We start from the raw sequence: 24,946 nt of genomic DNA on the forward strand, positions 1-24,946 counted from the left end.
TCCATCACCCATTAACCTGCCTCTGTTTTAACATTTAACCCAACTCTGCTTTTCCAAAAAACTGAGTCTTTTGTCCATCTTGTGCATCTGAACATGGCCCTGAATAAAAGCTTCACTGAGACTCATCCCCAGATACATCTAGAAGGCAGCAGAAAATAAAGAGTCCAGTTTGTGACAGGCTGTTTTAAATCAATCATGTGCAACATCCCATTGTCCCAGCTGAGCTAACACATCTGGCAGCTGGAGTGCTTCCACCTGCCACACACTGACCTGCATGAAGAGAGGGGACAATCTCATGGCTGCCACCAGGCAGGGCCCAGCACAGCACAGGACCTGCCTCCTGCCATGGGCCCCCACCTCAGTGGAACATTTGCATTTGTATCTTTACCCTTAACTGGGTCTTTTTTTTTCCCTTCTAAACCTTTTACCCTGATAGTTGCCTCTGTTTAATTACCAGATCAATTAACCAATGTCTCTGTTCAATCCTGGCTGGTCTCCACTGTGGGATGGGCCCCTCTCCCAGCAGCAATGCCTTCAGAACAGCACAAAGTAGGCACTGGATTTGCTTTTATAAAGACATTCTTTTACAAAGAAACGCTGTGAAAGGAATTCAAATCCAAAATGTCACAATAAAATCCAGGAGATTCCCTGAGGCAATGCAGAACAAAACGACCTGAGAAGATCTCTGGGAACGGCGTGTTCTGCCACGGTTAGAACAAGACTCCCCTAAAGCTGACAAGCAGCTTTGCTGTTCTCATCAGATTTTGCTGTTGCATGGCTGATCCCACCCCAGCTGTGGTCTCTGCTCACGGGTGCTGCCTCTGAAGCGTTGGCACTGCCACACTGAGCCTTGAGGTTCCTCAAACCCTGCAGAGGTCACAGAACTGTAGAATGTGCTGGGCTGGAAGGGACCCACGAGGATCCAGTCAAAAACCTGCACAGAACAGCTCCAAAATCCCACCATGTGCCTGAGAGTGTTGTCCAAACTCATCTTGGGAGTGTGGCAGGCTTGTTGCTGTGGCCAGCCCCAGGATGTCTGTCCAGCCCACCCTTTGTGGGAGAACTTTTCCCTAACACCCATTCCAACCCTCCTGGCACAACTTCACACTGTTCCTGTGTGGTCAACAGAGGCTGACCCTGCTCATGAGGCCACAGCACAGGTTTCTCCTCCAGGCTTGCTGCTCTGCCTGGCTGCAGCCTGCTCCAGGCCATTACAGCATCGTGGTTTTTAAACAGGACATTGAAAAGGGTTTTTACTGAGACGTTGAAAATAAAAGGATTTCTTAAAGCATGGCTATGTAGTCATTTGTGGAGGCTTTGACATTCATCAAACACCCTGTGTCCTCCTGCAGCTCTCCCCAATGGCAGTCAGGTGCCTTCAAATCAGAACCACTGCAGTTATGCTCCCTGCATTCCAGAGACAGCATCCCCTGCACGTGTGTTTAAGGAGCTGTGCTCAGTTTGGGAATTCTGCTGTCCCAGAGGACAGAAGGCCCACACAATGGCCAGCTGCTCCCTGCAGTTGTTGGGGCTCAGCTCAGGAGCCGGGGCAGCGTGGGCAGAGCCCGGGGCACTCCTGTGGGGGAGAACAGGATGTCCAGGATGGCACAGCCCCAGCACCCACCCACACAGGATTTAGCTCTTTAGCATTGAAATGTTTTCTCTGGCACATCACAGATCTTGGTGCTCTGAATTTGCTCTGTACAGGGCAGATTAGCGAAAGGAACTGGTGTTACCGGAGCCACACCCTGCTTCCCCACCCAGGCAGTGTAAGATCCCTTTGTGCCCCCTGAAGCAGCCACCAGCTGAGACCATTATTGAGCTCCCACCACATCCCCTTCCACAGGGACTGAGTCCATGTCCCCACTCCTGGAAAGAGCATTTCTGTATCACTCTCCCTTTTCCTCTCCACACACCCAGCACAGCCACGGTTAACTCCTCATCAGCCCTGCCTGCAACCCCCACGAATACTGCAGAAGCAACTTCCCTTTTGCCAGGGCTTCTGCAGCACAGAGGAACTGCTCTGTGACAGCTCAGCTCAGCAGCATTTCCATTTGGGACACAGCTGGAATGAAGCACATTCATGTTTCCAATAAGTACATCTGAAACTACTGCTTGCTTAATGCCATTAAGCTTGACAAAAAAAACAAGTCCACCCCATAACTGATGAGATCTACACTTCCCAAGCCCAAGGGCTGCAGGACCATCCTGTTACCGAGCTGCAGGATCACCCTTTTGATGTTCCTCCACTAATCCCAAAATAAGGGCAGTTGCTGGGCAACCAAGAGCTATCTCAAAGCCCTTGGACTGGGGAGCATCCACAGCTCCCCGTTGCACATCCCTGCTTACACAACACCACAGCTGCACGACATCTGCGGCGGGCCCTGAGCTGCAGCCAGGTATCAGAGCACTTATACAACCCCAGGAAAAGCCCAGCTGAGGAATTAATTACAACCACCAGGAATGTGGAAGCCTTGCTTGCATAAGGCAGTTTTGCAACTCCTTTGTCTGTGGAAAGCTACGTAATTATTGTTTATTAGAAACCTGGGGTTGGGCAATGTCACGAACGGCTGCTCGTGTAACATGGGACACAGACTTTTACAGATGCAACAGCTTTATTGGAATGAACAAGTGCAGGGAACCTTTATTTGGAAGCAACAGCTGCTGGTTCAGTTACCACCGCGCAGGCGCAGGACAAGGTGCAGAGTTGATTCCTTCTGGATGTTGTAGTCGGACAGGGTGCGGCCATCTTCCAGCTGCTTGCCAGCAAAGATCAGCCTCTGCTGGTCAGGAGGGATGCCTTCCTTGTCCTGGATCTTGGCTTTGACATTCTCAATGGTGTCACTGGGCTCAACCTCAAGGGTGATGGTCTTGCCAGTCAGGGTCTTGACGAAGATCTGCATGCCCCCTCTGAGGCGCAGCACCAGGTGCAGAGTGGATTCTTTCTGGATGTTGTAGTCAGACAGGGTGCGGCCATCTTCCAGCTGCTTCCCTGCGAAGATCAGCCTCTGCTGGTCAGGAGGGATGCCTTCCTTGTCCTGGATCTTGGCTTTGACATTCTCAATGGTGTCACTGGGCTCAACCTCAAGGGTGATGGTCTTGCCAGTCAGGGTCTTGACAAAGATCTGCATGCCACCCCGCAGGCGCAGCACCAGGTGCAGAGTGGATTCTTTCTGGATGTTGTAGTCGGACAGGGTACGGCCATCTTCCAGCTGCTTGCCAGCAAAGATCAGCCTCTGCTGGTCAGGGGGAATGCCTTCCTTGTCTTGGATCTTAGCTTTGACATTCTCAATGGTGTCACTGGGCTCGACCTCAAGGGTGATGGTCTTGCCAGTCAGGGTCTTGACGAAGATCTGCATTTTTCCCTAGAAAAGGGAAAACCCCCCGTGCTTTAGGAACTGCTCCCCGCATCCGGGGCTACGCCCCGTCCGTTGTTACAGCACAAGCCCCGCCCACAACCATAGAGGGGCGGGGTCTCCACCCACTTGCCCTTCCCGCCCGGGGCGCGCGCTCGCCACCATCTTGCAGCACCGCTGCGCCTGCGCGGCCGCCATTTTGCCCGTGGCCGCTCGGCCCGGCCCTCGCCCGCCACCGCCTCGCGGTGCTGCCGTTAAAGGGGAAGGCAACGTCCCAGCCCTCCCCCCGCCATCACTGTCCGCCATCGCCCCCAGCCGCAGTTCCTCAGCGCACACACCCCTCCATTCAGCCCGGACGCCCAGCCCGTATCTAGGCCCTCCCCCGCCCAGTTCTCACCGCGGCGCCGCTCGGCCAAGCCGACAGCACAAACCTCACCCAGCTCCAACTGCGCCACGCATCCCTCCGCTAGGTGCTTATATGGCCCCCGGCGCCCCGCCCCCGCCTTCGGATCACTCCGCTGCGCACTATTTTCCTCGCGCTGCGCGCCTCCGCTCTCCTGCGTTGGGTGTGGGGGCAGCGTGGCCGAGCGGCGCGGAGGGATCGGCGCCTCGCGCGGATGCTCTGAGGCTGCCGCGCGCGGGACGGGGAGCGGCGGGAAAACCCGGCCTGGAGCCGCCGGAGCGGGGCCACGGCTGGGCCATCTCAGTGACCCCAATTGGGAGACACAGCCGCACGTTAAAAGTAGAAAACATAAAAAGTTTCATTATCTTCAGGGGATTAAACCCTGCAATTGCGCCCCTGGTTGATAAACACCTCCTTGGCTTCTGCCCCTAGGGCAAGGTGAGGGTCGGCTCTGCCCGCGGCCACACCGTGAGGGGGTCCCTGAGGGAAGGAGTTCGTGGCTTTATGCCGATGGACGCCTCGAGTATTATTTATATAAAACATAAAAAGTTTCATTATATTCAGGGGTTTAAACCCTGCAATAGTGCCCCTGGTTGATAAACACCTCCTTGGCTTCTACCCCTAGGGCAAGGTGAGGGCCGGCTCTGCCCGCGGCCACACCATGAGGGATTTCCTGAGGGAAGAAGTTCCCTTTATCCCGAGGGACGCCTCGAGTGTTATTTCTGTGTGAGAGAACCCAAACTGCACAGCAACTCCAAACAACAGCTGGGAACAGAATGGAGCTTTGTCTGCAAGATTCAGGCAGTGCCATTCGGCTCGATTTGCCCACAAAATCCTTCATTTGGCAGCGCTCAAGGAAAATGGGAGGGACACTGATAACACCCAGGGCTGCTTACCAGCAGGAAAGGGGCAGAGGTCCAGCAAAAGCTTTGTGGTTTGAGGAAAAGTGTCTGTGTCTGCTTGACACATGGAGGGGAATGCTCTGGGGAGCTCTTTGGCCTCTTCTGCTTTGTGTTTGTATTAACGCTCACCACAGCTGTAGTATGATAATAATCTCAAACACTCGGTCATTTAGATGGAAAAAAAGACAAACACAGAAGTCTTTTGGTTACTTCTCAGTGGTCCGTGGCTGATGCTGTGCATTGAGAATGTACAAACATCAAAAATTGGAGAATCCTTCCAGGTTTAGGTCTTTCCTCAGCGGAAAATGAATAATAATGTTAAGCTTAATAATGTTAAGCTTGTTCTTTTAGTTACAAGGTGAGTACTTAGGACTGGTCAGAAAATCATCAAAAAGGCACATGGGAAAGTGTTTTGTGGCAAAAAGTCTATTACTGCATGCCTCTTACTACAAACTGTCTCTTACATTCACATGCAGGGCACATTCCAGAAGTGTAGCTGCCAGGGAGTAATTTACAACAGGGATCTTCACACTTAGCAGCGCTGTAGCCAAACACTGGCTCAAAATAACACCTGGAAGAAAGATGAGTAAATAAACAGCACAAGGAGCTTTCCAGCCACTATGGCAGGAAATGTCACTTTGTATTTGTCAGCGGGCAGCTCCTGCTGCTGTTGGTAACCAGGCAGTGAGAGGGAGCAGCTGCCACTGAGCTGTGTCCATCAAAGCTGTCTCAAGCAGGCTCTGCATGGGCTTTGGTCTCTCTGGACCAAACCTCTCAGCTGTGCTATGGTTCCCAGCTTTACCAGCCTCACAGAGTTTCTCCATGAGCCCAAGGAGTTCGAAGCAGGGCGGTTGTTTCCCTGAGAGCTCAAGGCTGACAGGACAGCAGAGGGAGTGGGCACTGCAGAGCCAGGAGAAGCTCCTGAGTGCTCAGGAGTGCAGCCAGATGTGGTGTCCTGGCCTCTGTCCTTCCCCTCTGGCTCTGGGAATGTGGAGCAGAGCCCCTGAGCTGAGTGTGGCTGCAGGGCTGCACCTCTGCCAGGCTCTGGAGTGTGGCAGTGTCAGCCTAGCACGAGTGGCCACTGTCCCCCTGCATTTTGGCATTTAATGATTTGCGCTTCTTTTTGTCCTCCTGTGTGCATTAATGCACAAATGGGACACCAGTGAGACACAAAGCTGTGTGTGTTCGCACAGGCCTGAGGAGAACCAAGTGGGAAAAAAAAGCCAAAAAACATCATTTTATGCCGCTGGGAAGTGCCACTGTGGGGCCATTTCGGCCGCATTGTTAGTTTGCTGCTTCTTAGCGGGACGCAGTGACTTTGACTGGATAAAACATCAGCAAAAAACGGAAAAAAGAGCAATAACCACGTGGAGATGCCGGGGATTGAACCCGGGACCTCATACATGCAAAGCATGCGCTCTACCGCTGAGCTACATCCCCCTGCTTACCCTGAATGCCCTGCCCGCTGGTCAGGTCTGTGCTAAGACGGCCCCGGTGCGAGGCGCGGCACCACCGAGCCCCGGCAGCGCTGCGGTGTACAGAGCCTGGTGCCATCCTCACGGAACCCTCAAAAAGACAGGAACATGCTGGTTCGCACACAGAAAACCGAATGGTTTTGCTCCGCCGAAAATCAGAGAAATCCGTGAGGAAAAAAAAAAAAAATTAAAGGAAAAAAATTATTGCTTACCTCCCCGTCGGGGAATCGAACCCCGGTCTCCCGCGTGACAGGCGGGGATACTCACCACTATACTAACGAGGACGGCGACAACCGTTCTCCCCGCAGACCAGGTCATACCCGAGTGGCGGCTGCAGGACACACTCCATTGCCACCGTCCTTCGGGAACCGGCGCCTGACACAAAAATCCCGCATGTGGGAGCGCCTACGATGGCACCGGCTGAGCCGCCCGCCACAGGGACAGCATCCCCTGCTACCTCCACTCGGCAGCAAAAGGAACCGTTTTGATGATAAGAAGAAAAAAAAACAAACGAACCAATAAAACCCAAAAGGTTCTGCCGAAACCCGGGATCGAACCAGGGACCTTTAGATCTTCAGTCTAACGCTCTCCCAACTGAGCTATTTCGGCGGACAAGAGCGCCCTCGCTGGCCGTGGATACGACTCCGCCCCGCGCCCCCCACGGGTCCCGCCGTCCGGTACCGGGGCTGTCCGGGGATTCGCACCTTCCCACTGGCATTTCCACTCCGAGGATCCCGGGGAGCCCCCAGGCACCGGCAGCGGCGGGGTGTTCCGCACGCACCCCGGGGCACTCCGCTCCCCTCCCCTGGCACAAAACGCGGCTCTGCCGGCTTTGTCCGGCCCCTCCGGCAGGGGTTCCACGGCAGCGTCACAAACAAACCCCGTCGCGGTACCACCCACAAAAAATGGCATCCGGGGACAAAATTTAGCGTGCCTCCCCGTCGGGGAATCGAACCCCGGTCTCCCGCGTGACAGGCGGGGATACTCACCACTATACTAACGAGGACGGCTATGAACAGGTTCTTTTGAGTTCTCCCTATAAAGGTACAATCACGCCTCGGGCGGAGCTGCCACTGTTCCGTTCCGTTCCCGCGGCCGGAGCGCAGCGCGGGGCTCAGGGGACGCGGGGTGACAGCGCTGTCACCGCGGTGTCACCGCCAGGCCCGGCCTGCGGCTCTCGATATCGCTGTATACACAACGAGCATAACAGTTTTCACCGAGGGGATGTAGCTCAGTGGTAGAGCGCATGCTTTGCATGTATGAGGCCCCGGGTTCAATCCCCGGCATCTCCAGTTTTTGCCCCTGCCCTGCAAGGCCGGTGGTTTTTGCTTTTTTCTGCCCCATTTCCAAAAGCCGAAATTTCCCAATAGACTCCATAACTGTTGATTTTCTTCCCTCCCCGCAGCAGAGTGTGCAGAATTGTGCTGCAATTCCTGCTAAAAAAACGTGCCCTGTCAGGAGCCCCCAGCACCCTCCTGCCTGGGGACATCCCAAACCCAGTGGTGCTGAAAAAACCCCAAAACCCAGTGTTTGACTGAAAACACACCAATGGGCTGCTTTCCTTGTGGCTGCAGATCTAAAGTTGCTGTTTCTTCAGCTTTAGATGTTTTTAATGCTTGTGCTCTGGCCTCTCCCCTGAAGCACGTTGGAATTATGGACACACATCCAGCCAGTTTCTTGTACCAGTTCCCTTCAGAACACAGGGGCAGGAGGGTCCCTGTCCACACTTTCTCCTGCAGCAGTGTCACAAGCAGCAGCCCACAAGCAGCACAGTGAGCACTGGGTTTACCAAGACCCAAAAGATTCAGGTGAAGGGGAAGGTAAACTCAATCTTCCCTTCACTAATTAAACCATTCCTATCCCAACCCAAGAGTTTCCTCATTTTTGTGCTTCCTGTCTCCTGAGCTGCTGCCCAGGCTCTGTCTCACACCTGTGAAGAGGCGCCTGCACAGCTCTGATATTCTGCTCACTGCAGCATCCCACACAGCAAACATTTCTCCCATCCAGACCAAGAATTTTACATATTTATTACAGTTCATACGACTAATATAGTCCAAAGGCAAACTTCAGGTTAAAAAAAAGAAAAATCTCCACGAAATACAATGGATAAAATTATCCAAACATTAATATTATGAAAAACCAGCCCAACAGCTGGCAGGGCTTCTGGGAAAGCTTACAAAAAGGTATTCCTACAGTTGGTGAGTCCATCTGTTTCAGATTTCCAAGGAGACCCTTGAAGAGCTCTCAAAACACCCTGGAGCAAAGGAGTCCATCAGCATCAAGGGTCACAGGGCCACTGGTGGCCACTTCAGGGCGAGCTCCTGGTGCAGGGCCTCGGGCACCCACTGGCAATAGGCTGAGAGCAGATCTGCAGGGGGAGAGGAGCAGACGCTGAGTTGGGCTGGAAAAATCCCCTGAGGGAGCACCAGATCCACTGGAGCCAGGACCAGCACCCACTGCTGGGCAGGCACAGGTGGCAGCATCCACAGGAATCCGTGTGAGCACAGGAATCTGCTGCTGCTGCTGGGAAGAATTCCTATCATCTGGCACCCCAATATTGAAGAAAATCCATTTTACCAGGAAGAAAAAACCTCAATATATCCACGGACAGTACTACCATAGTCTGTACATTTTAACTGTGGTTACAACTACAGAAAAAAAAAATCTTAAAATACAAATAAATGTTGCTTTCTGAAGTGGTTTCTGTCATTTTTCACAAGAATCAAGCACAGGGTACTACTGCTTCTGGTAAGAAAATAGGAAATATCTGGAGCTTAACAAGTGAAATAGTCCATTTTTTGAAATTATAATTCAATAGTGCTCAAGGTACCCCACTGACATGACTGATAATTAGGCAAGCAGAACACTCACATTTAGGATTTTTCTTCCATGCAGCCACCAAAGCATCACGATTATCACAGTTTTCTTTAACCAGAGCCTGCAGGAGGGCTTCTGTCCTGGGCTGAAGTCTGAATCAGAGAAATGGAGCAATAAACCAATGTTCATTAGCCCAGCAGGCTGCGTGTCCTGCACGGCCCTCACCACCACCAGCTCTCCTGGGACACAGCTTTTCCTGGTGAGGAAACCCATTCTGCCAAGATCACAATCTCCACCACCCTTCTCAGCATTGAATTTTTTAAAATTTAGAAAGGCATTGAAAAGTGTTTGGTGGAGACAAGGACCTGAGGTTTGTTTTTAACCACTTACTTGGACCACGTCTTCAGCATAATGAGGGGACTGGACAGCAGGCACTGGCTGTAAGAACTCAGCTTTTTAATGACCTGGAAGATTGGTTACAACAATTAGATAATGAATAAAGTAAATTAATTGTGATATGATAACTACCATCAATGAACTTGTGCTACTACAGGTTTCCATGTCATATTCTCCATCACCATCTCCTCCCATCCCTGTGTCCATAATCTTGTCCTGACTTGTTGGACAATTCTTCTGTCCCAGGCTGGACAAAGACATGGGCTATTGGCTTTTTTTACTTTGCAAAACCAGGACTTAAATTTGGGGGTGTCTTTCACTGAAATACTGATTTTTCCTGCTTTTTTTTTTGTGTTTTAAAGATCCCTTCCCCACCTCATCAACCACAACAAACTCTTCCATCCACCAGCAAGTGATGAGCAACGGGGAGGCACAAAAGAATGAAGCCATAAGGTTCATCTCCTCCAAAAACTGGGCTAAAAAATTAATGGTAACACGAGGAAAATGGTGTGGCTGGAGCACACTCACCTTCCCTTCCAGCAGGAACCTGGCAAAGTGTTTGTAGCGATCGATTCCTGGGGGATAATCAACTTCCACAGCAGGGAGCTGCCAGCCCACCCGGTCTGCAAACAACACAAAACACCCCAGGTCCCCTCCCTGCTCCCCCAGGAGGGCACCTTGCCAGGCAGGGGGACAGCACAGGGGCCACGACAAGTGGGGAGGGCACTGCCAGCCTTCCCAGTGCCCATCTCAGTGAGATATGCCAATATTTGAATGCTGCAAACCCCATGCAGGTGCCCATCTCGGTGGGAAATCCAATATTTGAATGGTGCAAACCCCGTGGAGGTGCCCATCTCGGTGGGAAATCCAATATTTGAATGGTGCAAACCCCGTGGAGGTGCCCATCTCAATGGGAAATCCAATATTTGAATGGTGCAAACCCCGTGGAGGTGCCCATCTCAATGAGAAATCCAATATTTGAATGGTGCAAACCCCGTGGAGGTGCCCATCTCAGTGGGAAATCCAATATTTGAATGCTACAAACCCCGTGGAGGTGCCCAAAGCCCCTCTTTGGGCCTTCCTGGGAGAGGCAGGAGCTCCTGGGGGACACTTACAGAAGACACTGGGTCTGTGGCAGCGCACCCGGCCTGTGCCAGGGCAGTAGGAGGGAGGGGGATTCTCCAGAGGCTTCCCAAAGTGGCAGTAGGGTGGCAGCAGGGCAGGGATCCACTCAGGCTCCACTGCAGACACACCTGAGGAGGGAAAACACACCTGCATGCAGGTTTGCTGCCAAGGGCCACAGCTCACTGGCAGCCCCAGGGGTGCAGGGCATGGTCAGGGTCTCATCTCCACAGATTTACTTGTCCTCAATTCTTTTCAAACTTTTTACGCTGTAAAAAACCTGTTCAGAGATCAGCAGCAGGCAGCTGTGGTTGGCAGGGCTGGGGCAAAGCAGATATTTCAGAAGCTGAGCTTTGCTCCAGCCAATTCTGCCAGATAAATTTAAAAAAAGGCCGATTTATCTCCTGATCCAGATGAAGGAAGCCTTAAGGATCCAAATCCCAGGAGTCACACAGAAAGCACAGCACAGGGGAAAACACTCTGCCAAGGCAGTGTGAGCTGCTCAGCACACAGCACTCACCTTTCATGTACAGCTTGGTGGTCTCCACAATCTCCTGGTACACCACAAACTCTGGCAGCTCTTTGAAGAGGACTGAGCTGGGGTGGATGAACACTGGGTCCTCCAGGAGTGCAGTCTGAAAGAGGCACAGAGATTGAAGCACAGTAAGTTACTAACAATCCAATGTCCTCACTGCACCCCATTTCAGCCTCTCTCAGGTGTACATCTGTAAGATTTCTTGAAGTGATGGAGGTTTTTAATAACCCCATCATTTTGTGCTTCACCTTCTCTGCAGACACCAAGCAAGATGTCTCATGGTACACAGGATGAACTCATGGTACTTCTCAGCTCTTTTATAACATTTCCTACGTGAACACCAGGAAATGGCAACACTGCAAACTCCAGTTCCACAGAGAGGAGCTGCAGATCTCAGAGCTGCACCCAGCCAGACACCTGGGCTTGGCTTGGCTTGGGTTTCTGCCACACAGGGAGGAGGAACCGAGGCCAGGCAAGCTGCTCACCTTGTAGGCATTTTTCCACTTGTCATCCAGCAGCTCCTCTGCCTGAACCCTTCTGGCCAGGTGATCCCCCAGCCCTGCCAGCACGATCTGCCTCAGGTAGGTGACCTGAGCTTCTGTTGGGGGCTCCATCTTGGGGTCCACGTAGAGCCCAGCATCCCTGCAGACCGAGTTCACTGCGGGCAAAGCCAGGGGAGAGGGGGTGCAGCAGGACAGGAATCAGCTCCCTGTGGCTGTGCCAGCCCCCAGAAGAGACCCAGCACAGCATTTCCCCCCAGCCCCTCACCTGCAGTGGTGAGCTGCCCTCGCAGGCGCCGGATCTCCAGCATGGCCTTGTGCCTCAGCCCGTTCTGCTCACAGAACTCCTGGGTGCAGCCAGAGTACTCACAGGCCCCCACTGCTCCTGGGGGGACACAGGGGGTCAGTGTCAGCTCCTCATGAAACCCACAGGCAGAGGGACAGCACTGTCCCAGGCTATGAGTCATTTCAGGGTTGCTATTGTATTTGTGGGGTGCCCAGACAAAGGGAGGAATGATGACTTCATGTTCTCAGAAGGCTAATTTATTACTTTAAGGTAATATATATTAAAGAATTATATATTATATTATATTATATTATATTATATTATATTATATTATATTATATTATATTATATTATATTATATTATTCTAAACTATACTAAAGAATACAGAAAGGATACTTACAGAAGGCTGGAAGGAATGATGAATCTGACTCCATGCTCTCAGAAGGCTAATTTATTATTTTAAGATACTATCTGATATTAAAGAATACTACACTAAAATATACTAAAGAATACAGAAAGGATACTCACAGATACTTACCTAACATCACCATGAGGTCCCCCAGCTTCTGCATGGGCCCCTGCCCAGCCCAGATCTTCTGCATCTGCAAGAACCTGGCTCTCCTCCTCTTCAGCTGGGCTGCCTCCTCCTCACTGCCTGCTGGCCTGCAAGGAACACAGAGCAGCAGCTGTGAGAGCTGTGCCTGCAGGGCACAGGGTGACAGGGACACGGGGTGACAGGGACACAGGGTGACAGGGACACAGGGTGACACAGGGACACAGGGTGACACTGGTTCACAGGCAGGCTCAGCCACTCACCTGTCCAGCTCCTCAAAGAGCTCCCTGACAGTCATGGCAGACACGATGGTGATGGTGTAGGGCAGGCACTGGTGCTGCCTGCTCAGGGCCAGCATCTTGGCATAGCGGGGAGCCACAGGGAAAGTGGCCATCACCCTGCCCAGGGGACTGATGGGGCAGCTCAGCTTTGCTGCCAGCTGCTGCTTCAGCCTGGGCCAGGGAAAAGAGAGCTCATGTCACGAGGTAACTTTGATTAAGAACAGGTTAGTGCTCCCCGTTCTGGCAGCCCAATTAATTTGAGGTGTTTTCTCAGGTTTTGTTGTGTGCTGGTCCCCAAGGTCAGGGGGAAGGTTCCTCTTCCTCCCACAGCTCCCAGCAGCCCTGCTGGGGCTCCCAGCAGGTGTTTCCCTGCCCACACAAACAGAGGGCACCAGAGACTGAGCTGGTGGCAGTTTGTGAGCCAAAGGACATCCCTGGGTGTGGGATGAGAGCAGAGCAGAGCCCAGAGTGCAGGACATCACAGGCATTACCTTCCTGTCATGGGGGGCTCCTTCAGGGCACCCAGGGCTATCAGCAGCTCCTCAGCTGCTGCCAGAGCTTCCGTGGGAGGAGGGGTTGGGAATGGGAAGTTGATGACCTAGGGAAACAAGAGCACAGCCCCTCAGTCCACAATGACAGAAACAGTCTGAGCACAGCAAGGAGCCCTGCAAGCGAGTGAAATCCTCCCCTCTGGTTACGTGGGACAAAGAAAAACACTCAGGATGTTTGCCAGGAGGGAAAGGAAAGGACACAGAATGGCAGGAAATGCTTGGAACAAGAACAGGAGGAAACAGGAACAGCAGAATCACCTCCAGCACCCACTGACTGCGGGCACCGCCCAGGGCAGGCTGCTGAAGGTCTGAATTTAAATGTTGTGCTCTCTGAAAGTGCTCCAGTATCTCCAGAACACAGACCCTGTTTAGACAGGGTTTTTTTAACCTCTAAGAATATAAGAAAGCATTTACAGCTCGAACAAACATGTCTGTTAAGGCCTAGTGGAATTCAGAGCAGTTTCTGCAACGTGCAGAACCAAAACGGACTCTGAGGATCTGAATTTCTGCCACAAGGCACAGCTTCAAGCAATGACCATAAAATACATTTCTGTTTGTTTCTGGCTCCTAAGGGCAACCACTTTAATGGGTGCTGTGGTACAAAGCCCTTTCTAACTCACCTTTTCTATATTTAATGCCTTCATTTGCAGAATCAAGTCTTCCACTGGTCGCTTCGTTATTTCTGGTGCAGAAAATTTCTCAAAGTCCATGAAAACTGCTGAAGAGTATAACCTGGTGGACCAGAAGTATTATTAGATACTTAAATTTTAACTCAAAAGATATGCAGGAAAAACTAGCAAAGGATTAAAAAAAGAAAAAGGCAGCTGTGGATAGTATTTCCATCATATCATTATTTACAGGTTGGGGCATTTGCCTTATTCACAAGTTAACTTGGCTCAGAGTTAAATCCACCTGGCCATGGTGAAATCTCACCTGACCATGAAAATAAGAGTTTTCAGCAAGAGAAATGCAGGAGGGCTGCAGCCACATCTCCAATTAGACTGCTACCAACACCCTGACCCACAGGCTGTGTTCTGACTCTGTCAGTGTTGTTTTAATTCACTGCATTGTTTATCTTTTTTATTTTTTTCCCTATTGAAGAACTGTTATTCCCTGCTCCCGTATTTTTTTGCCTGAGAGTTTCAAAGACATATTTTATGAAAAAACCTTTTGTTAGGATCTTTTCTCCTGAGAAGCTGAGAGGCCTCAGAAACGAAATGTCACCAATGGTTATCTGCTGCTGTGGAATGCAACAGGTGCATCTGGGATTGGTCTCATGTGGTTGTTTCTAATTAATGGCCAATCACAGCCCAGCTGTCTCAGACTCTCTGGTCAGTCACAAGATTTTGTTATCATTCCTTTCTATTCCTTGCAAGCCTTCTAATGAAACCTTTTCTTCTATTCTTTTATGTCAGAACCCAGGAAATTCCTCTGGCTGCCCTGGAGGGCTCAAGCCCCTGCCCAGAGGGCTCAGAGACCTTGGCATAGAGCACAAGACCCCTCTGCCTTTGATTCAGCCCTTGCAAAAAACAATTACCAACCTTTACATGAAGATCTGCAAGCCACGAAAGTTTAAGTAGAATGATAATGAATTTATCACAGGGTGAAAAAATTGATTTTGGGGGTTTTTAGAATGGGGGTTCAGGGGACAAGATGGAGGAATCTGGGTGTGTCCAGCCTTTCTCCTTCTTCTTCTTGGCCTCCATCTTCTGCTGTGATGGTGGCACTTTTGGATTGGTTTAGAGTAGAAGCTCAGTGTCTAACATAGGTGACAGGTATTGGGAAGGAATTGTAAATATTGTACAGGTAGATTTTAGTATAAAAAGATAACACCACCCCAGGGAGGCAGAGTGCTTCTGAGTGTCCTGCTGAGAGGACCTCGCTGGACAGGAGAAAGAATTTTACAGATAAGGAACGATGAACAACCCTGAGACTGAGAAATGAAGAGCTCTGACTCCTCCTTTGAGTGCCAGGCTGGGAAAAGAGACTTTCTAATGCATCTCGGGTCACTCTGAGCAGCAGAGACCCTGAGACTTTTAGTATAGTTTTAATATATAATTCTAATATAATATATATCATAAAATAATAAATCAGCCTCCTGAAACACGGAGCCAAGATTCTCATCTCTTCCCTCACCCTGGGGCCCTCAAACACCGCCACACGAGAGCCCCTTAATTAAAAACCTGTAACAATTTGGAAAAGGGGGGGGGGGGTTAGGGGTTTACATTTTCCATTCCAGGGGAGGCTCCTGCCTCCCTCAGCACACCCCTGCTGTTGAGGCAGGGCACTGTGCTGGCAGCAGGGCTGACCTGTAGCAGTGGCCGGGCTCGGTGCGGCCGGCGCGGCCGGCGCGCTGCTCGGCCGAGGCCTGGCACACCCAGGACACCCTGAAGGACGAGACCCCCGTGATCCTGTCGTAGCAGCGCCGCTTCTCCCGGCCACTGTCCACCACGTACTTGATGCCAGGGATGGTCAGGGACGTCTCTGCCACGTTGGTGGCCACCACGCAGAGCCTGGTGCCCGGAGGAGGAGGGCGGAACACCTGCGAGAGAGGGGTGGGCATGGGAGGGCAGTGCCAGCAGGGGAGGGGCAGCAAAGGGGCAGGGAAAAGGGGGCAGGGAAAAGGGGCAAGGAAAAGGGGGAAAGGAAAAGGGGGAAAGGAAAAGGGGGCAAGGAAAAGGGGGAAAGGAAAAGGGGCAGGGAAAAGGGGGAAGGGAAAAGGGGGAAGGGAAAAGGGGGCAGGGAAAAGGGGGCAGGGAAAAGGGGCAAGGAAAAGGGGGCAAGGAAAAGGGGGCAGGGAAAAGGGGGCAAGGAAAAGGGGGCAAGGAAAAGGGGGCAAGGAAAAGGGGGCAGGGAAAAGGGGGCAGGGAAAAGGGGGCAGGGAAAAGGGGGCAAGGGAAAGTGACGGGGAAAAGGCACAGGGAAAAGGGACAAGGAACGGGGCAAGGAAAAAAAAGGGGGCAAGGAAAAAAAAGGGGGCAAGGAAAAAAAAGGGGGCAAGGAAAAAAAGGGGCAAGGGAAAAAAAAGAGGCAAGGGAAAAAAATGGGGCAAGGGAAAAAAAGGGGCAAGGGAAAAAAAAAGGGGCAGGGAAAAAAAAGGGGCAAGGGAAAGGGCAAGGAAAGGGGCAAGGAATGGGGCAAGGAATGGGGCAAGGAATGGGGCAAGGAAAGGGGCAAGGAAAGGGGCAAGGAATGGGGCAAGGAATGGGGCAAGGAATGGGACAGGCAGTGGTCTTGGATGGGCTGCAAAGGCATGGCAGTGTATATGGCACTGCAAGGGGAAGGCAGGAGTCAGAGCAGAGCCCTAACCCCCTGTCTCCAGCTCTTTGTCCAGCTGGGTTAAGCCTCAGAAACGACCCCAGGGGCTGCAGGGGGGGCACAAAGCAGCACTGAGTGGTGCTCAGACATGCTGCTGCCCCCAGAGACAGCAGGGAACACAGCAATCTGCTCAAGCTGCCTGCTGGCAGCAGCATCTCCACCTGCCCAGGGCCAGGATGGACTCAGAGACCCTGCAGGGCTGTGGCTTATCACCTCTCCCACCCTGCTGGAGTGGCACATCAGGGACACCCCAGCCCAACCTGCCCACTGGGCCATTCCAGCTGACAGAACAGTCCAAGATGGGAATTTCATCTCAGCTGTGATTTCAGACAATGATCACTTTTTTCTGTAAGATCTCCAGCTCACTGTGACAATAAATCACTTTACCTTTGCCTGTTTCTCTGGTGCCAGCAAGGAGTAGAGTGGGAGCACATACAGGGGCAGGGATGAGTCAGATTTCTCATCTGTGGGGAAACAAACCAACACTGCTCAGTCCCAGCAACATCTGAACAAACACCATTGCACCAAAACCAGGAAAGCAACTGGTACAAACTGGTACCAGTAACTGGGACTGGAAAACCTGAACAGCTTTGCCATGACACTGCTGCTCTGGTGCCACAGCTCAGTACAGGACAAACAACTCAAGTCACTCCTTTCACAGGGGACAGGGATTCCTTCTTTCACATGTGCCAAACCTTCTTCTGAGTCTCCATCTCCTAAGTCCAGGTCAAGATCAGAGCCTGCAGCATCATCATCACTGTCAAAGTCTCTGTCCTCATCTCCTTCATCTGGTGGCACCACAGAGTAATTGTTCAGATCAATTTTGGGGAGTGTCTGAGAAAGAGAGGGAAGATGAAAACAGCACATTAACAGGGGGACACAAGCAGCACCTTGCATTGCTTTAAAAGCAAAGCTGAGACTCACATTTCTTAGGCCTTCTCAAGTGCAAAATAAAGTATTTCCAAATTAGACATTTTTTAAATTGGAGGCATTGCAAAAGCATACAATGCCAAATCCCATTCCACCTCTATATATTGTCATTTATTGTAACATGCTTAGAAAGAAGAGAACTGGCCTCCTAATCCAGATGTGCCTAACAAACGTTCAAAAGTTTCTGTCAAGATGGGTCAGTCTTAGAATTTCATCTCTCTGTCAAACCCAGTCCAAATTTTGGGTAACAAATGGTGAGATGAGGAGCAGCCAGCAAGTCTGGAGCTCCTTCCATTCAAGTTTTAGTGGTCAGTGCTCAACCTGAATCAATCTCCTGCCCATGACATTCAGAGCTTCAGCAGGACCCTGCAGCAGTGAGAGCAGCACTGAGGGGGCCCCTGTGGGCTTCAGGCAGGTCTGGAGGAGCTGGTGAGAGGCACAGCCACAGAGCAGAGCTGCCTGCAGGGAGGCACCCGCTGCCTCTTGGAGGAACTCTACCCCTCACACGTTACCAGGACTCTCCTCCGCTTCCTCGAGTTCTTGAATTTCCTGATTTCTTCCACTGAGTCTTCTTTGTCATCCTCTCCTCCTGAAAAACAGCAGTGGGACACTCTCAGGAAAGGTGGAGGGGTCTGGGGACACTCCCACCTTTCTGGGATGCACAGTGTGGAAAAAGCAAACTGAAGGCAGAGGGGAACTGGAAAGGATTTTTTCCCAAACTCAAACCAGCACAAAATTTAACATCAGTCATGACAATCACCCACAACTTTCCCCAAACCTTGTCTTTGGTGGTTTTAAAACAAAACTTCACATTTTTAGATGCAAAACAAGCTCACTTCTCAGCAGGATAATTTGAAGTTTAACCGTTTCTACAGCATTACCTGCAGTGTTGTTTTTTTGGTACGGGAATGCTTTCCTTAATCTCCTACACAGAGAGTGAACTTCTGCCTGGCCTGTTAAAAACACCAAAATGCCACCTGCAAGAGAAAAAAAAATAAGGAAAAGGAAAAAACACAACAACAACAACAAACTTTAGTCATGTTCAGTATGAGCAATGTGAGAGGTTCTGAGCAGTGAAGCTCTCCTACCTGCAGGCAGCATCCGATGGATTTTGCACACCTTCCTGAAGCACTCCCCACTGTAATCATCCAGGGGGGTTTTCTTGTTGAAATGAACAGTTACAGGGAACTGCCTTGCATCTACCTGGAGAGCAAACACCAAATTAAGGTATTTATACAATAAAGGGTTTGTGTGCTGTCATAACTCCACACAATCATTGCATGGGACAGCCAGAAAAGCTCACCCTGTATTTCTGTTCATATCCAGGGTTTGGTACCCTACAAAACACCAAGCCCACAGAAATCACTGGTGTTGTCTGCTCCACCATAAAACCATGCTAGAAACCAAAGCTTTTCCCCCTTTCCCACCATCAACTCAGATTGAGGCTTTCTAGTTCCCCTGAACCATAACTTAAGAGTTTCTCAAGATAATCAGATTCTGCCAGGGCGGTTTTCTGATAAAGGTGGAAAGAAAAACACCAAGTCCCAAAAGAAACAATAGCCTAAAAAAAATGACTGTTTTTAAATTGGTTCTCTGAAAGATTTCAGCACCAACTGGGAAGATTAGAGTGCCCCTGTTTTGTCACTGGTTTCATGGAGGCTCCCAGGGAGGGGACAGTACCTGGATGACAGGAGGTTGAACAGAGAACAGCCTGGTGTTGGCAGTGAAATCCTCCACACGCAGAGTTGCAGACATGATGATCAGCTTCAGGGGCAGCCCCTTCTGCAGGGACACACATCTGTCACCCTGTGCCCAACCAGCAACAAACCCCTGCTTTCCCCCAGGCTGCTGGAATTCAATTCTCTACACTGCAAGTCTCAGATGAACTGGATTTGGCCTGAAAAGTCACCACTTGGTACTGATCTGTACTATTTCCCCCTTGGTGCGGGCTCTGTGCCTCTTCAACTATACAGAAAGAGAAATGTGTTAACTGAGGGTTATTTCTGTCAGATTTCCTTGGAATTCCAGATCACAGAGCCTCTTCATGTGGAAAATCCCCTCCCCTGCACATCCATGTCCAGAGCAGGAGCCCTGCCCCTCCTGATGCCCTGTGGAGGCTGACCCAGAGCAGAGACTGGACAGAGTTAAAGAATAAAGCAGGGATTTATTAGAAGGCCTGAATGGATGCACCTTGGGCAGCACAAGAGCCCAGCCAGGGCTGCACCCAAGATGAACCAAAATGGTCCCAAAATGCCCCACTGGTCACGGGGTCTCTCACTTTGATCAGTTCTGCTCCATTTGCATCTTGCAGTTCATTGTCCAATTATTCGTAACTCATTCATAATTAATTACTAGTTCATGATCTTTAGCCCATGCAGTCCCATCCTTGTTTTTCTCTCTCCAGCCCACGGTGTTTGTGCTCTTGGGCCTGAGATTTGGATCATTTGTCCTTGGTGCCCAGCTGGAGCAGGAATTGTTTTGTCTCCCTGCTCTGTGCACAGAGCTCAGCATCCCCTGATGTGAAGCCCAGACTCACACACCAAAGCAGCACAGAATGTGAAGAACAGAATTAACCCTGAGGGATCACAGCACCTTGTGGCGGAGGGGCACGATGCGGGACAGGAGGCCTATCAGGATGTCTGTGTACATGCTCCTCTCGTGGGCTTCATCAATGATGATCACTTTGTACTTGGAAAGCAGAAAGTCCTGAGGGGAGAGATGGATTTCAGCACAGGAGGCCCCAGCAAGGATATGTGAGCCAGGACACCCCACAAGCACTGAGCCCATCCCCAGCTTCATTTCTCACTCAGTTTAATGCACTCACCCTACACAAAGCAGCCTGGTTCCCAAGCCTATTCTCACTCCCATTTTCCCCAGCAAGATAACCTAATGTTTAGGGGCTTGGACAGGAATATCAAGGGTAGAGATGAAATAAATCCCTGGTGCTGAGAGGGATTCTGATTTGAAAGACTGGCAACAAGTCCACATTGGCCTCCCTTCCCAGCTATACAAAAAACATTCCCTTTTTTGTAACCTTGAGGACAGCAAGTTACCTTCTGAATCTCCTTGAGCAGCACACCATCTGTCATGAACTTGATCTGTGTTTCATCCGTGACGTTCCCCTCATAGCGGATTTGATAGGAAACCACCCTGTGGGGAAACGCCCAGGAACAAGCACAGAGTCCTTGTCACCCACAGAGCACCTCAGTGCCACCCCTCAGCGAGGTCCCAAGGCTTTCTGAGGCTCACCTGTGTGACAGGTTCATCTCCTTGGCCACCCTCTGGGACATGGACACGGCAGCCACGCGCCGAGGCTCCGTGATCCCGATGATGCCACCAGAACTAAAGGGGTGAGGGCAGGAAAAGGAGGAATTGTTTTCATTAAACAGAGCAGCAGCCCCAAAAAGGACAACAGGATTTCTCACTGAAGGCTCTAGATTAATGGCATCAGTCACACAGCCTCAGTCTTAGCTGTAGTTGGAATGAAAACACAGACAGGGAGCTTTGGGATTCCTGTCTGTTGTATCTGTACTGATCTGAAGATGAATGGATTCCAGATTCCAGACAAGTTTTTCCCAAAATGCTGTCCCTGCAATTCCTTTTGCTGCATATAAAATCCAACTCCTACCTGGCATATCCAGCTTCATAGAGGAACTGAGGCACCTGGGTGGTTTTGCCACTCCCTGTCTCTCCACATATGATCACAATGGGATTGTCATTAATGGCTTCCATGACCACTTGTTCTTCAGCAAGGATGGGGAGCTTTAGTCTTGCCTCCTAAACAGTGCAAAACACACATTTTAGTTGCATTGTTTCTCACTCCTTTTTTGTTTTCCTTGGGATTGAAACCTGTTCCCTTCCTCAGACCATAAAACCCACAAAAGAAAATCTGCAAGCCTATGACTCAGAAATCTCTACACCAGTCCATTCCACACGAGCATGGCTGAGAACCAGAGTCATTAGAGCAGCTTCCCAGCAAGCAGAGGGCAAGCCCTGCACTGTAATCTGTGAAACTTCAGAGTCCCTTGAGCTTCTTAATACAGCACTTCAAGGGAAAACTCATTTCACAACTGCCTTGTCTGCTGAGATTCGTGCAGAGCTTTTCCTGCTCTTGCACAATGCCCTGCCCACAACAAATGGGACAAAACCACCCAGCATAAGGTACAGAACAGCAGAGAGCTGAAAGGGACTTCAGAAGACTCTCCAGCAAAGGACAATAAAGGACTGTTAACAGATTCTGTACGTGAAACTAAAGATAAATGCTAATACCCTAAAACAAGCTGAGTTTTCCTGCTGCTGGAGCCCACCATCCTCCCCAGCCCCTGTTAGAAGCACTGTGCTGCTCCCAGAGCCTCACCTGGATCTCAGGAGTCCTGTGCACAGGGATGAACACTGCAGGCTTGCAGGGAGCCCTGCTGGGGGCTGCCTGGGGCTCTGGGGCTCTGGGACCAGCCAGAGGCTGCTCAGCCCCTGCCCTGCCCACTCCTGCCTCTGCCTCTTCAGCAGCATTCACAGCACTGCCTGAGGACTTCTCAGGCTCTTCTTTCTGCTCTTCCTCCTCCTCCTCCTCAGAGCTGCTGGGCTCTTCCTCAGGCTCTGGTTCTGACCCTGAGCTGTGCCTTCTCTTGTTGGCACCGCTGATGCTCCTGATCCTTTCAGGGACATCAGTCTTTGGCTCCTGTGTCACCCTGGAAACAAAACATCCACCTGTGAACTGTGTTCTGGCACCTCAAACCAGACATGACTTCCCCAAAAAATAGATCTCCACTCCTGGAGGTTTTAACAACTCTGCCAGGTAAAGCCTTGGCTTTAATGGATGGATTTGTATCTAAGCCCTTTCTATCCTGGGGTTTATCCATTTCTTCTGAGGGCATCTTTGTAGTTTCATCTGTGAATGCAGCTCTTGATAAATCTAGCAGCTATGGTCAACATCAGTAGATGTCTTCCAGCACAAGAAAATAAGTGTTTATCCACCAATTTTGCAGTTTAGCACAACTGCTAAGAGCCTGCAGATTGTGTCACCCGCCTCATCCTCATCCTGCAGGAAAGACCAAGAAAATAACTATCCCATTATCAGATAAAAATAAAAATAAATATAAATATAGCAAATTATAGCAAATAAAAAAGAAAAATAGCAAATTATTTAACCATCCATTCTGAAGAACCTGTTTGCACCAAGAAAAAAAACACCTCAAGGGAAAGCTCAGGATGTTGCTGTTCAAACAGAGTGATCAATTGCAAGGGTTCCACCCCAAAATCCCTTTACCTTTTAGCCTGAAACATGCGCCCCCCAGTCCCCAGTTTGGAAGTTGTGTACAGGAGTTTCATTTCTGCCTCAGAAGCCTGGACCTCGTTCAGCTTGCTCAGCAGCTCAGCTCTCTGTTTGGGGAAAACAACCAAAACCAGTGCTTGCTTTGACCAGGAAAGGATTTCATTGCAAGATTTGAGCATTTCAAGGTGTGCTCTGTGCTCTGGCAAATCCTGCTGTGCAGCTGGAAAAGCTTCCTGCTGCTCCAGGGTCAGTCCTCCCTGGTGAAGATTTCAGCCCTGTACCAGAGCAAAAATAGAAATGGGGACTTGACATCAGAGCAGTGAGCAGCTCAGCTGCACCCTAGAAACAGCAGCAAGGAAAAGAGATTGGAACTGAACCACTGGAATGAGGCCTGGAGCAATGGGAGCCTCAAATCCCTGCCCTGGGACATGGCATGGCAGGAGGTGTGAGCCACAGGGTGAAGCTGCCTCCAAAACCAGAGCTCCTCTGTGAGAGCCATTGTCCAGGCACTGACAGGACCAGGAATTCTGCCTGGAAAGGTTTTACAAAGACAGGAAAGCTGTTACCTGCACACTGAAAATACACAACAAGCGTTTCAGAAGCACTGACAGCTCTTGGGTTGCAGAGAGGTTTGCAGGTGCTCACAGCACCCATTTCACAGAGTGCTTTAAAAATGCAAAACCAGCATTTACTGCCAGTGATGCATCACAGCACTGGGACACCTGGGCAGAACAGAACCTGGGCCCACAAAGGAAGTGTTCCTGCAGCCCCTGAAACAGAACCTGGGCCCACAAAGGTTCCTGCAGCCCCTGAGAGGGCAGGGAGTGCCTTCCTCCCTGGAGCTGCCCTCAGTGCCCAGCAAAGGGGGGGCTGCTGCTGCTGCAGCATCGCCCCCAGCACCTGCACACCCCTGAGAGTTCACCCACGAGATTTCACACCTCAGACACCCCCTGACGGCTCACACCCCTCACCATCCTCATCATCACCCACCCGCCCCACTCACCAATACCAAACCCTCATTTTAAGAGAAGAGAATTTAAGATTTAAGAATTTAAGATTTGAGAAGCTGCTGCTGCCAGAAACAGCAACATACCTGTTTTTTCTTCTCCTTCTGCTCCAAAACCTTCTGCAGGTTTTTCTTCTGTTTCTTGCTCAGGGGTTTCTTCTGCTGCTGCACAACACACGAGACTTTTTTCTTCTTGGCTTTTTTTGCTGGCAGGACCAGGGCATTGCTTTGGTCAATTCCCTTCAGCGTTGCTCCATCTGAAGGAAAGGTTGCATTATTCACTCGTGCCAGGTGGATTATTTTCAGCACACTGCTTAGCAGGCTTATCAAGCACCAGGCCAGATTTAGCTGCTTCTAACAAACACAACCCTCATGCCCAGCCAAAAGAAAATCCTGCAACATCAGCAAGGGCAAAAGACCTCGAAACTGGGCATTCAATAACCCTGAGCTTTCTATAGTCCTGAGGGTGATTCTCCAAGATTTATGTAACAATATTATGCAATTTTTGCCTTTTTACTCAATCCCCCAGGGTCAGGACACAGTGTGCCCTGGGGTGACTCCCCAGCGTCCTGCCTCACCTGGGCACCCCAGTATTTTAATACTAAAACACTGCATTAATAGAATAATAAAAATAGAATAATCGAATAGAATAAAAAAACGTAATTTTTTTGAAGTAATGCCTTATTTTTTTTGAAGTTTGAGAAAGCGAATGTTTAACATAGGAAATATGTTTAGTAGCTGTTTTAATAAATAATGGAGCCACTGAGTGATTCGGGAGGGACCCAAGCAGAACTCCAGAGCTCCGTGGAGGCAGCCGCTGCTGTAACAGAGCTGATCCGAGATCACGGAGCCAGAGAATGAATTCAGCTGGAAAAGAGCTTTCAGATCACCGAGCCCAGCCTGGGACCCGACCCCAGGGTGGGGTGAGAGCCACACGCAGGGACGGGAACCCACCGCCTCCCGGGGGGGTTAAAACAACAACAACGCTTCCGATTAAAATGTAATAAAAACACAGCAGAGGCAGGGCAGCAGCTCCGGTCCCTTTCAGCGCGGGTGGGAACCCCAGTGAGCCCAGCCCGGCCCGGCCCGGCCGCACCTCCCAGCTCCAGCGGCAGCTCCAGCGGCAGCTCCGGCTCGGCGGCGGGCGGGGCCGCGGGACCCTGCGCCTGCCGCGCCCTCCAGTTGTGCCGCCGGCGCGCTCGGCCCATGGCGATGGCGGGGACACGGCACGGCCTGACAGGG

At 50.8% G+C, this 24,946-nt stretch overlaps 2 protein-coding genes and 5 non-coding genes across 10 annotated transcripts; 1 reads left to right on the top strand and 6 right to left on the bottom strand.

Moving 5' to 3' along the window:
- Window positions 1–2,596: 2,596 nt before the first annotated feature.
- Window positions 2,597–3,903, bottom strand: UBB (ubiquitin B). Of its 3 annotated transcripts, none has more exons than XM_066562023.1 (2): window positions 3,793–3,903; window positions 2,597–3,365 (listed from the first exon to the last, which is right to left on the bottom strand). In XM_066562023.1, exon 2 carries the CDS (start codon window positions 3,357–3,359, stop codon window positions 2,670–2,672), a length of 690 nt encoding a protein of 229 aa, XP_066418120.1. In that variant the 5' UTR covers window positions 3,360–3,365; window positions 3,793–3,903; the 3' UTR covers window positions 2,597–2,669. The 3 variants fall into 3 exon arrangements, with proteins under 3 accessions (XP_066418120.1, XP_066418119.1, XP_066418118.1); XM_066562022.1 differs by having other exon boundaries at window positions 3,788–3,892; XM_066562021.1 differs by having other exon boundaries at window positions 3,754–3,884.
- Window positions 3,904–6,029: 2,126 nt separating this feature from the next.
- TRNAA-UGC (transfer RNA alanine (anticodon UGC)) lies at window positions 6,030–6,101 on the bottom strand. Its single transcript has one exon. It is a non-coding gene; the product is annotated as a tRNA-Ala (tRNA).
- A 247-nt stretch (window positions 6,102–6,348) lies between these two features.
- On the bottom strand, window positions 6,349–6,420 carry TRNAD-GUC (transfer RNA aspartic acid (anticodon GUC)). Its single transcript has one exon. It is a non-coding gene; the product is annotated as a tRNA-Asp (tRNA).
- A 252-nt stretch (window positions 6,421–6,672) lies between these two features.
- Window positions 6,673–6,745, bottom strand: TRNAF-GAA (transfer RNA phenylalanine (anticodon GAA)). Its single transcript has one exon. It is a non-coding gene; the product is annotated as a tRNA-Phe (tRNA).
- A 325-nt stretch (window positions 6,746–7,070) lies between these two features.
- On the bottom strand, window positions 7,071–7,142 carry TRNAD-GUC (transfer RNA aspartic acid (anticodon GUC)). The gene has a single exon. It is a non-coding gene; the product is annotated as a tRNA-Asp (tRNA).
- A 214-nt stretch (window positions 7,143–7,356) lies between these two features.
- Window positions 7,357–7,428, top strand: TRNAA-UGC (transfer RNA alanine (anticodon UGC)). Its single transcript has one exon. It is a non-coding gene; the product is annotated as a tRNA-Ala (tRNA).
- Window positions 7,429–8,138: 710 nt separating this feature from the next.
- DHX37 (DEAH-box helicase 37) lies at window positions 8,139–24,932 on the bottom strand. Of its 2 annotated transcripts, XM_066562085.1 has the most exons (27): window positions 24,801–24,932; window positions 23,792–23,961; window positions 22,693–22,805; window positions 21,784–22,114; window positions 21,055–21,203; window positions 20,676–20,768; window positions 20,480–20,576; window positions 20,019–20,132; window positions 19,107–19,208; window positions 18,515–18,629; window positions 18,308–18,403; window positions 17,939–18,015; window positions 17,192–17,330; window positions 16,884–16,960; window positions 15,488–15,720; window positions 13,799–13,910; window positions 13,119–13,225; window positions 12,610–12,798; window positions 12,332–12,456; window positions 11,775–11,891; window positions 11,492–11,664; window positions 10,992–11,106; window positions 10,465–10,602; window positions 9,878–9,972; window positions 9,344–9,417; window positions 9,008–9,105; window positions 8,139–8,504 (listed from the first exon to the last, which is right to left on the bottom strand). In XM_066562085.1, exons 1-27 carry the CDS (start codon window positions 24,910–24,912, stop codon window positions 8,422–8,424), a joined length of 3,444 nt encoding a protein of 1,147 aa, XP_066418182.1. In that variant the 5' UTR covers window positions 24,913–24,932; the 3' UTR covers window positions 8,139–8,421. The 2 variants fall into 2 exon arrangements, with proteins under 2 accessions (XP_066418182.1, XP_066418183.1); XM_066562086.1 differs by lacking the exons at window positions 8,139–8,504; window positions 9,008–9,105; window positions 9,344–9,417; window positions 9,878–9,972; window positions 11,492–11,664 and having other exon boundaries at window positions 10,481–10,602.
- Window positions 24,933–24,946: the final 14 nt, after the last annotated feature.

Source organism: Molothrus aeneus, chromosome 18 (assembly GCF_037042795.1).
Source record: "Molothrus aeneus isolate 106 chromosome 18, BPBGC_Maene_1.0, whole genome shotgun sequence".
Classification (NCBI taxonomy): Eukaryota; Metazoa; Chordata; class Aves; order Passeriformes; family Icteridae; genus Molothrus; species Molothrus aeneus.